Here is a 12,210-nt window from a genome sequence, read left to right on the forward strand (position 1 = left end):
CGATTTTGGCCGGGTCGACCAAAATCCCTTCCTGGTTAACGAGTTGTCCGAGGAATTGGACCTCTCATAACCAAAACTCACACTTTGAGAACTTGGCATACAACCGTTCTCGTGTTAGAACTCCTAACAACTCCCTGAGGTGCTCCTCGTGTTGCTCTCGGGGCTTGGAATACACCAAGATGTCATCAATAAACACTATGACCGAGCGATCAAGCATCGGTCTGCAGACCCGATTCATCAGGTCCATAAATATTGTTGGCGCGTTGGTGAGCCCAAACGGCATCACCACGAACTCGTAATGTCCATAACGAGTCCGGAACGTGGTCTTCTCCACGTCCTCCCCTTTTAAAAATCCGTGTACGGCAAGGACTTGTATTTACTTCGCGAACATTCGTGTGGACTCGTCGAGTAGACATCCAACTCACAGAGTCCTTCAAGATTTTGACTCTTTTTCTTCTTTCTTCAATTCCCGAGTTCCCGATTACATTTCCCGCTTCCTTTTGCTTCCGAACACATCTTTTAGACTGAAAATACAATTTAAACATAATTAAGTACCTTTTGTCCATAAATTGCAATAAATTAGCCAAAAAGTAATAAAATTCTAAACGAATTATATAGCTAAATATGCAACATATCAAAATACCCTACACTTGACTTTTGCTTACCCCCAAGCAAAACTGAATTTTAAACATACTAGCATCACATAAAACAATCCTAATCAAACCCAGCCATTATGCCAAGACCACAACGCATGCATCTGTGTCTAAAATTTTTCCTAAGGACCCCCTCAATTCTAAATACTAACAATCCTCATAAACACTCGCCCACTTCTTTTGAACAATGCTAATTTTATGCATCCCTCCGAATCCATCTGCAGAAAACTTCCTAACCTCAAGGTATTTTTGGTTGAGCAACCCAAGCATACATAATTTAGACAAGTACAACTTTTTTATACCACTATGGAGCTCTTTAGAATTCTTCATTTCTTTGATCTTGATTTCTTTGATCTTGTTTTCTTTGAATTCACCACCTTGTTGTTTGATTTTTGGTATCTTCAACTTTTGAACTTTTTTAGAATTTTGATCCTGACTTCATACTTTGATTTCTCCAAAAATTCTACAACTTTTCTTGTAATTATCTCTATCTTTTTTTACATGTATCTCACTTTCACTGAAAACCTACATGCTTAAGCAAGGGCACTCAACTTCAACCTTTATTGGTTAAAGTATTAGTTTTCCTGGATACATTTCAAGTACACGATGCTAAACATATTGCATCCCTCAAACTAAGCGAGCTTTTGTTTTTGTCCCATGATTTAACTAGAATAAAGGAGGCCACAAATGCATTTATAACATATATATAGGCTCAACTAAACATTTGGGTCTTCATGCAATCATCAAACATAATACTAGCATGGAATCCTAATTGCTTTATCAATATTATTTAAATTAATCCTCGCAATTTTAATGCAAAAACTTCAAAATTATACCTAAATTAGGATTCTAATGTAACTAATATGATAACGAATATGATCAACCCCCTACCACACACTTAATTTATGCAATGCCCTCATTACATATTATGCATGATAAACAAAATGACAAAGTAAAGAGGGAATTGGAATAAACTCCCCTGGGACAGTAGTCGCGAGGTTGATGTTCTTCATTTAAATCTCCCTCTTCAATTGACTTTAGACATGAGAACAGCTCATCCATGCCTTGGGTGTCATTCGTCTTGTGTGGTATAGCTCCAATTATGCAGGAAAAGTCTTAGAAAATGATCGGAAAATGATCTTCAAAGAATACAACCAATAGACGTGTCAAATGTCATCAAATCATCAGCTTGATAGTAGAAGAATGAGCAACTCGTCGAGTAGGTATGGGAACTCGTCGAGTTGTAGCGTAATTGGCAAAAAAGTCGTGGATTTTAACTTGGACTCGTCGAGTCCATAAAGTGCACTCGGCGAGTAGACCGCTGAGTGAAAAAAAATATGTATTCTGCCCAGGTCCATTTTTGATGTATGTTGGTAATATTAAACTAATATTTTCCCTCATTTTGCTTCAATAAATAATCACTTAATAACTCTTCTCTCAATCGGACTCATAACGTGACTCAAAACTTCGTTTTCTCTCTCGTCTAGACTCGATTTCTCACTTGTTTAGCCTTGACTCTAGACCCTTGCATGCATCCCTTAACCTCAACTGAAAAGATCAAAAACAAAACAAAAGTGATAGGAAAGGAAAACAATAAAAATTCCTACTTAATCCTAACTACTAAAAGTTTAAACATCAACCAAACACACAAAAACAAATAAAAAAAATTGTCTTTAACCAAACCAAACAAATAAAAATCAAAAGATATCAATCTTCATCTTCATCTTCATCTCCTCCAACTCCGCTTCCTCCGACTTGATTTTGGTGTTGACTAATCCGTTCATCCCAACTTCTCACAAAAGGGTATCCCGGTCCATCCCTTGGTGCAAGATTCAATTGATTGAACAAGTGAACGAATGACTCGTTTTGATAGTTCATGCTTCGGCCGAGGTTATCTTGGTACCTACGTAGCTCCATGTTGTACCAATCCATGGGGATTTCGTCATCAACCGGGATTACTGGCGGTTCTTCTCGGACATGTTCTCTTTGTGGCCTCACCCGCCGTCCCGGCTCCTCGGGTACGAAAACGTCATCCTCATTTGGAATGCCAATGTGTCCCCCACCACAGTCTTCTATGATTCGTGCCCTCCTATATAGTGTGATGCTAAAAGGTGGTGTGGGTACCATTGTCAAAAAGCTTCCGGCTCCCCTTTCCAAGATACCATACGACCTCGCCAACCGGGTCACGAACATGCCACCGTTGATTTTCGACGTGATTCTTTCTTTGACCGCCCCTTCCCCCAAGTATTTTGCCAAGCAGTAAGGGATGTTGCAAAATACATCCGGCGTAATAATACTCCACAAGTAAAAGACATAAAGTGTCGGAACCTTGTCATCATCCTTGTGCATGTTTATGGAGCATGCGATAAGACGATGGATCGGTGACCGAATACTTCCCTCTTGAGCGAAAGATGGAATGTACAGCCGATTAGCAATAGTATTCCACCAAGTGGAAGCCACTACACCATTGGGTAAATCTTTGTGGCAGTGCTCCTGAAAAGTACCAAACTCTTCAGTCATGACCAAAGATTGATCATAAATGTCCATCCTCCAGGATAATTCAGCAATGCTACATTGTCGAACCTCCCCACCAAGGCAGAAAGTGAGGGCATTGGGGTTATAAATGTCATCACCCCCGTGAAAGACAACGGTAGAGAAAAACTCCCAACAAAGCTCTTGATATACTAGCTCTTGGATACGGAAGAGCCGGTTCCACCCTTCACAAATAATACACACTCCTTCCCGTTCAAAATTCTTGATTACATATGGGGCTAATTCTTCTTCTAGTCCCGCTTGCCCCATCCAGGTCCAATAAATCTCATGGGGTACATAAATCTCCTTTCTCTTAAGTGTTTCCAACTTGTTCTTAGCGCAGGCCAATGATGATTTGGAAGTGATTTGTGGAAAGTTCAACCACAGGATGTCCCCATGACCGCTTCCTCTTGAACTCTGACCTCGTCTAGACATTTCCTGCAACATAATACAAGACAAGACAACACCACAAACACACAGAAACATTAAATATCAAAAATCTGGTTTCCTGCAACACGGACTCGTCGAGTCCATGAACAGACTCGGCGAGTCGAATGAACAGTACGAGTCTAAGTTTTGATTCTGAGCAAATCATCCATCAAAACTCCAAATTTGTTCCAGGGGTTTGTTCAGGGATGTCTATTAAGCATTGATTCACAAGAAATTTTAACAAAAACACTCTAATTTGTCAAGAAATAGAAACCCTAAAGTCCAAGTCAAGTCAAAATCGGATTTTTGCACAAATTAAGGTCATAATTCTACCAAAGATTGGAACTTTAACAAGATTATAAGTGAAAAATGTTACATTTTGATAGGAATTGAAAGAAATCACAAGAAATTGGAGATGAAAGCTTGAGAGGGAACTTGCTCGTCGAGCAACTGTGGTTGATGAATGAGAATGTGTTTTTACTATTAGGGTTAAAACCCTAATTTACAAAATGTAAAAAAATATTTTTTTTCTAGTTAAAACGTTGACACGCCGAGTAGGGGTACCGACTCGCTGAGTAGATACGCGAATCTGCAAAAATATCGTGATTTTTCAAATGGACTAGCCGAGTAGATAAATGGACTCGACGAGTTTTTCAATCTGTTTGAAAAAAAATTTGAATTCTTTAATTTTATGCCACCATACCCCACACTTGAGCTTTGCTTGCCCTTAAGCAATCATTTTAAACAATGAAGAAGATTGAAAAAGACAAATCCTAAAAAAACGAAAAATAAAATGAAAAAGAAAGGTAAAAAGAAAGCAAACTCTAAAATTGGGTTGCCTCTCGAAAGCGCTTCTTTTTGAGGAGTCGTTAGTTGGACTCCTTCCCGTGCTACGTTTCAGTGGTTTCTTCCAAATCTAGCCCTTCTTCAAGTCCTTCGTCTTTTGGCATTCCTTATTCATATTTCTTCACCCGATGCCCATTAACCTTGAAAGGGGTTCCATCTTTCGATATTAGCTCGATAGCTCCATGTGGGAAAACTTGTTTAACCACAAAAGGCCCATCCCACCTTGTTTTTAGCTTGCCCGAGAAAAGCTTTAACCTTGAATTGAGGAATAGCACCTTTTGTCCTTCATGAAAGTCCTTATTACCCTTTAATCTCATGTCATGCCATTTCTTAGTCTTCTCTTTGTATATTAATGAATTTGTGTATGCTTCATTTCTAAGTTCTTCAAGAGCATTCATTTGCATTAACCGGTTGGTACGAAGTTCAGCTAACTCAAAATTACACATATTTAAAGCGCAAAATGCTTTATGCTCTATTTCAACCAGCAAGTGACAATTTTTTCCATAAACTAACCTATATGGTGTAGTACCAATAGGTGTTTTAAAAGCTGTTCGAAAAGCCCAAAGTGCATCATCAAGCTTATCCGACCACTCCTTTCTATTTCCTCCAACCGATCTCTCCAAAATCCTTTTTAATGCCCGATTTGTCACTTCAGTTTGTCCACTCGTTTGTGGATGATAGGATGTCGAAAACCTATGGTGTACACCATATCTTTTTAACACCTTAGCTAATTGATCATTTGCAAAGTGAGTGCCCCAGTTACTAATAAGAGCTTTAGGAACTCCAAACCTTGAAAATAACTTTTTAAGAAAACGCACCACCACTCAAGCATCATTAGTAGGTAATTCTTGTGCTTACGCCCTTTTAGATACGTAGTCGACTGCCACAAGGATATATTTATTCCCTTTTGACATTGGGAAGGGTCCCATAAAGTCAATCCCCAAAATATCAAATATCTCACGAACTTGAATATTATTTTGGAGCATCTCGTTTCGGGATGTTATGTTCCCCGTTCTTTGGCACGAATCGCATTCTTTGACATATTGAGCAACATCTTTAAAAATTGTAGGCCAATAAAAACCAATATCAAAAATCTTTTTAGCCGTATATTGTGCTCCATGATGTCCTCCAGTGGGCCCGCTATGGCAATGTTCCAAGATTTCCCGACTCTCTTTCCCAAACACACATCTTCGTATCATCTCGTACGCGCAGCTTCGGAAAAGGTACGACTCGTCCCAAAAGTCATACTTGATTTCTGAAAAGAATTTCTTCTTTTGTTGGCGGTTAAGTCTTTTGGAATGTATTCAGTTGCTAAGTAATTAGCTATATCCGCAAACCATGGTACCTCTCCTGCTATCACCAAAAGATATTCTTCGGGAAAATCATCTCCAATCTCGTTTTCCTCTAATTCTTCCAAATGCGGGTTCTCTAATCTTGATAAATGATTGGCAGCCACGTTCTCCATTCCCTTTTTATCTCTTATTTCAATATCAAATTCTTGTAGAAGTAAGACCCAACGTATCAATATTGGTTTTGCATCTTGCTTAGTAAATAGATACTTTAGGGCAGAATGGTCGGTGAAAACAATTGTCTTGGACAAGACTAAAAATGGTCGGAATTTATCAAAAGCATATACCACCGCTAGCAACTCTTTCTTGGCAGTAGTATAGTTTTCTTGAGTCGGGTTCAAAGTTTTACTTGCATAAAATATAGGCTGAAAATGTTTGTCAATTCTTTGTCCCAAAACGGCCCCTGTCGCGTAGTCACTAGCATCACACATTAGCTCGAAAGGAAGATTCCAATTCGGGGCTATCATTATAGGAGTAGTGGTCAACCTTTCTTTTAACAACCGAAATGAATCATGACATTCTTTAGAGAAATCAAATGGAGCTTCCTTCAAACGAAGTTGAGTCAAAGGCCTAGTGATCTTTGAAAAGTCTTTAATGAAGCGACGATAAAATCCCGCATGGCCAAGAAAGCTCCTTACCCCTTTTACATTTGTTGGAGGTGGTAACTTAGCTATTGTGTCAACTTTTTGCTCTGTTTACCTCGATCCCCAACCTTGAAACCTTGTGTCCTAAGACAATCCCTTCCTTTACCATGAAGTGGCACTTTTCCCAATTTAGTACTAGGTTTGTCTTTTCACATCGTGCTAACATTAGATCTAAGTTGGATAAGCAATCTTCAAAAGAGGATCCGAAAAGTGAGAAGTCATCCTTGAAAACCTCCATAAATTTCTCGATCATGTCACGGAAGATAGCCATCATGCACCTTTGGAATGTAGCAGGTGCATTGCATAACCCGAAAGGCATGCGTCTGTATGTAAAGGTCCCACTTGGGCATGTAAAAGTGGTCTTCTCTTGGTCTTGTGGGTCAATTGGAATTTGAAAATACCCTGAGAAACCATCGAGAAAACAATAGTGTAGATGACCGGAAAGCCTTTCTAGCATCTGATCAATAAAAGGCAACGGGAAGTGATCCTTGCATGTAGCATCATTAAGCTTTCTATAGTCGATGCAAACTTTCCACCCGATTACTGTTCTTGTTGGAATTAACACGTTATCATCATTGGTTACCACCGTCATTCCTCCTTTCTTTGGTACCACTTGCACCGGACTTACCCACGGGCTATCAGAGATTGAGTAAATGATACCAACATCTAATAGTTTAACCACCTACTTTTTCACCACTTCTTGCATATTTGGGTTAAGTCTTCTTTGGCGTTGAACGACAGGTTTAGCTCCATCTTCTAGGTTAATCTTATGAGAACAATAGGCTGGACTAATCCCTTTGATATCGGTTATCTTCCATGCTATGGCACCTTGTATTTTCTTTAGTACTCCCACAAGGCTTTCTTTTTCATGTTTAGCTAGATCAGAAGCTATAATTACTGGTTTTTGTTGGCCATCTTCAAGAAATGCATATTCCAGATGATCAGGTAGAATTTTTAGTTCAGATTTTGTGTTTTGTATGTTGATCACGTTGATTCCAATGAGGGGACTCGTCGAGTCCCGGGCAAAATTCACGACTGATCGAGTTTTTTCGAATGGACTCGGCGAGTCGGTGGATGCTACTCGGCGAGTCGGGCTTTCAGCACTTCTGATTAATTCATTATATTCAGCTTCCTCGAGCAATCTCTCTATCTCCATCGGGTCTCTTTCAGCATTAAATTCATCTTCAATGGTAACGGTGGACTTGTTTGGCTTGTCTTCTTTCCATTCCTCCATTAATTCTTCCAACATATCAATCGAGAATGTCGTGTCATCACTATACCTCGCATGCTTCATTGCTTGATCAACTCCAAATGTAATTGAATCGTCTCCCACTCGAAGGGTAAGTTTAGAATCTCGCATGTCTACTATAACACTTGCGGTGTTGAGGAAGGGTCTTCCAAGTATGATCGGGACTTGAGGGTCTGCTTCCATGTCTAGTACTATGAAGACCGCATGGAACACAAACTTATCAACTTTCACCAATAGATCTTCGCATATTCCCCTTGGAAATGTGACTGTTTTATTCGCTAAGTGAATTGCCATTCGAATTGGCCTTGGCTCCGGAAGATTTAATTTCTTGAAGAATGAATATGGCATGAGGTTAACACTTGCCCCCGGATCAGCCAATGCATGTATAGTTGCTAAATTTTCGAATTGACAAAGTAATGTCAAACTTCCCAGATCACCCTTCTTCTTAGGTAATTTGTTCAACATGGCAGCTGAACAGTTTTCATTTAGGAACACTTTCTTCACCTCTTCCATCTTCTTTCTATTTGTAAGAAGCTCCTTTAGGAATTTGGCATATTTAGGCATTTGTGCAACCGCCTCGATGAATGGCATATTAATTTGAAGGGCCTTTATGTGTTCCAGGAACTTTTGGTAATCAACATCATGCTTTTGTTGTCTAGCTCGAGCTGGAAATGGCAATGGATGCTCATATGGTTTAATATGAGGCTTGTTTTTCTATTCAGGTGGGGGACTCGTCGAGTCCATATATGAGACTCGGCAAGTCGGATCGGGAATTTGCGATTTTTCAGTTTCTGCTTCTTCCTCTTGCACCAACTTAGGATCTTCTTTCTGAATAGGGGCCAGAGGAGTTATAATCTTCCCACTCCTAGTTGTCACGGTGTTTATATGTACGCCTTTCAGATTGTTTTCGGTATTACTAGGAAGTCCACCCGGTCGTCTCTCATTTATTTGTAATGCAAGTTGGCCCAACTGTTTTTCAATATTAAGAATGGAAGCTTGTTGATTCCTTAGTAATGTTGCTTGGTCTTTCATCATGATTTGGTGCTCTTTCATTAAGTTTTGTTGCTCCCTAATTGCAGCATCGGTATCGTTGTGCCTTTTCTCGGATGCAGCTGCAAATCTCGTAAGCATATCTTTAAAGTCCGGCTTCTTTTCTTGCACCGGTTCCTCATTTTGATAAAAACCTCTTCCTTTTTGCTTATACTTTTCCTCCTTTGCCTTCTTGTACTCATCATAAGGTAGCCATTCTTTCTTGGGTTTACGCCAATCATCATCATATCTATCACCGCTTGAGTAACACACTTGTCCTTTCCGGTTCCCATTCTCGTCAAGGTCACAGTCTTTAGTAAGGTGGGGCCCTTTACAGTTTTCACATCCCACTCTGATGGCATGGATGGATTGGTCCATCTTAGTCATTATTCTATCCATGCTTTCCAATTTTGCCATCATTTCCGCCATGTCATCCGAAATAGCATTCACCATCCCTCTAGTTGAGTCATTTCTTGGGTTATGATATTCTCTAGAGTGTTTAGAGAATTCTTCAATTAGCTCTTTTATCACCGGGGGTGGCTTCTTTGTGAGTGGTCCTTGCGAATCAATGAGCTGCCTAGTTGTTACATTCACTCCATCATAGAAAATTGAGACTTCTTGTTGACTGTTTAGATCATGGTGTGGGCAGTTCCTTAGTAAGCCTTTGCATCTCTCCCATGCTTCATAAAGTGACTCTCCAGCTTGTTGCTCAAAATTGGCTATGACATTCTTCAATTTTGCTATTTTTTAGGGAGGGCAAAATTGATCGGTAAATTCCTCACGCATTTTAGCCCAAGTAGTAATGGATCCTGGAGGGAGTGATTTCAACCAATCTTTCGCGGCTCCCTTAAATGTGACCGGTAACATACGAAGCAAAATAGTATCACGAGTCACATTAGGAACATTGAAGTGGTCGTCTATGTCGTTGACCTCGTCAAGATGCTTGTATGCGTCTTCGTGATCCTTCCCGAAGAATTGAATTTCCTTAAGTTGAGCAAGTATGTGGCCCTTAAGTTTAAAGGTGGCAGTTGCGGGAATCGCGGGTTGCACGAGTCCTGGGCCATTCCATTCACCCATGGGAATTTCATCGATGTTAGCCATGGTGTTAGCAAGTTCACCTTCAAAGTTACTTTCTTCTTCGTATTCAGACTCGTATTCGGTTTCTTTTGGAAATAGATTTTCTTTAAAATTCTCAAACTTGCTTCCTTCGCTCTTTTGACTGCTAGACTCACCTGCTTTTTTGCTTTTCTTCTTCCCAAAGACTGATTTAAGGTCCTTGAAAGGTGATTTCATTGGCGGGTTAGTGTCTTCAACGGATTTGTCTTTATTCTTCCTAAGAGCGGATTCCGGGTCTTCGAATGGGGGAACCAAAGGTGTATTTGAACCTTGGGTCATAAAATACTTGAAAGAAAACAAGAAACACGCGTAAAAAAAACAAAAATGAAATAAAAGACGAAACTGAAAAATTGTCTTGGACTCGTCGAGTAGCTTCGACTGCACTCGGCAAGTTCAAGGTTAAAACAGAAAAATTTTAACAAAAATCCTAAAAAACAAAAAAACTTAATACTTAAACCTAATAACTAAATTACTAAAGCAGTAACTTTGTGCAAGATAGATCTCAAACAAAGGATCGATAACACTAACAATTAGAATTAAATTTTGAACCGCTCCCCGGCAACGGCGCCAAAAACTTGATGTGTATATGAATGCACTAGTCTTAGTCCTACTTTTAAGATATAATTTAGACACACAAAGGCAGTGGACCTGTCAATTGGTGGTATAGTTGAATAAGCAGGGTATCAAACACATGGAACGGTGATTAAACTAATGACTAGAATTAACTAAAACAAGTAATAAAAGTAAAAGGTTTTCTATAGTTTTGCAAGACTAGAAACTTAAACAATTAACTAATACGCTAATTAAGTAACTAACAACTAAAGCAAGTAGAAACCAACTAAATTCAATAATAAGAAGACTTCTGTTTAGGTTCGATTCATTTACTCCTGTGGTTGATTTTATGGCAAATGCAATGGATTAATTGTTATTGGCTACAGATTAAAGTGATTAGGTTCACATTCGCTATTACCAATCCTTAGAAAGCAAATCAATTTAAGTAGTGATCAAGTGATTAAACTAATAAATTTCCTATTTTATTTATTCGGGTTAAATAAGACTTGTAGTTAGCTAACCAAATTACTAATTCAATTAACCTCTTGTTGATGGTTTGTCACACAAGCTCACACATTAACTTACTCATTTTCTAGTTAACCCTAGTTTCACGTTCGCTATTCCTAGGCACATAACAATGTTTTCACATAAATCATATGAGATAAGCAACTAAGAGATGTTCATGCAACTTAATTACTTGTTAATCAACAGAAAATAGTTGCGGTTAATACATAAGGTTCTTTAACAAACTTAATAAAACAAAACTTACCAATATTCAATTAATCCAACCACAAATCAAACCATAAATTCATCTACCCTAAACAGAAGATATAAGGTTTAGCTCATGATTACAACAGAAAGTAACTCAAAAACAAGATCTAGTAGTTCACACATGGTTCAAACACGAGATAAATTAAAGAGTAAACTTAGATTGCCTTTAATCTCCTTAAAATCGAAGGTTAGGGTTTTCTCCACGAATTCTAGAGCTCCAGCTGCACCTTTAGTCGCAAATTAATCCCCAAGGGTTCCCGAGAAAAGTTTGGATTCGGCAATTGGCTTCTATTTATAGACTTTAGAAAACAAGGGCTACTCGCCGAGTAGATAACCGACTCGCCGAGTCCCCTTTTAAAAATCCGTGTACGGCAAGGACTTGTATTTGCTTCGCGAACATTCGTGTGGACTCATCGAGTAGACATCCAACTCACCGAGTCCTTCAGGATTTTGACTCTTTTTCTTCTTTCTTCAATTCCCGAGTTCCCGATTGCATTTCCCGCTTCCTTTTGCTTCCGAACACATCTTTTAGACTGAAAATACAATTTAAACATAATTACGTACCTTTTGTCCATAAATTGCAATAAATTAGCCAAAAAGTAATAAAATTCTAAACGAATTATATAGCTAAATATACACATATTATTGACTCGCCGAGTCACCCCACTGACTCGTCGCGTCCATGTAGAAGTCCTTGCACGACAATCTTCATCGGACTCGCCGAGTTGACCATGCAACTCGCCAAGTCCCTTTAGTCCTTAATCCATGCAAATGATTTTTAAGTCGTTTTAAGGTTCCATATTGCAGATCCAGTTGCCCAATGCATGTTTATCACGTAAAGTTGCAAATTATACGTGTATGCAAGGCTATAAAGGCTTATAATGACAATTCCAAGATTGAAATGGGGTTTTACACCTAAGGAGAGGTTTATTCTTGCAAAAGCTGGAAGCTTTATGGATCTAGAGCTTCACGAGAGTTCAGATCTGAAGTTGCAACTTCAGATCTTAGCTCATGCACAAGAAAAGCTTCCTAATATGATA

The 12,210-nt window shown here is 39.0% G+C and overlaps 1 protein-coding gene and 1 non-coding gene across 2 annotated transcripts; one reads left to right on the plus strand and one right to left on the minus strand.

Annotated features, from left to right (window-relative positions):
• Nucleotides 1-7,135: 7,135 nt before the first annotated feature.
• LOC145105732 (uncharacterized) lies at nucleotides 7,136-8,293 on the minus strand. The gene has a single exon (XM_079042810.1). The coding sequence runs from the start codon at nucleotides 8,291-8,293 to the stop codon at nucleotides 7,136-7,138; it is 1,158 nt and encodes a 385-aa protein (XP_078898936.1).
• A 1,069-nt stretch (nucleotides 8,294-9,362) lies between these two features.
• LOC145110229 (small nucleolar RNA R71) lies at nucleotides 9,363-9,469 on the plus strand. Its single transcript, XR_013709609.1, has one exon. It is a non-coding gene; the product is annotated as a small nucleolar RNA R71 (small nucleolar RNA).
• Nucleotides 9,470-12,210: the final 2,741 nt, after the last annotated feature.

This window comes from Lactuca virosa, chromosome 4, assembly GCF_052849685.1.
Source record: "Lactuca virosa cultivar CGN04683 chromosome 4, Lactuca_virosa_CGN04683_v6, whole genome shotgun sequence".
Taxonomy (NCBI): domain Eukaryota; kingdom Viridiplantae; phylum Streptophyta; class Magnoliopsida; order Asterales; family Asteraceae; genus Lactuca; species Lactuca virosa.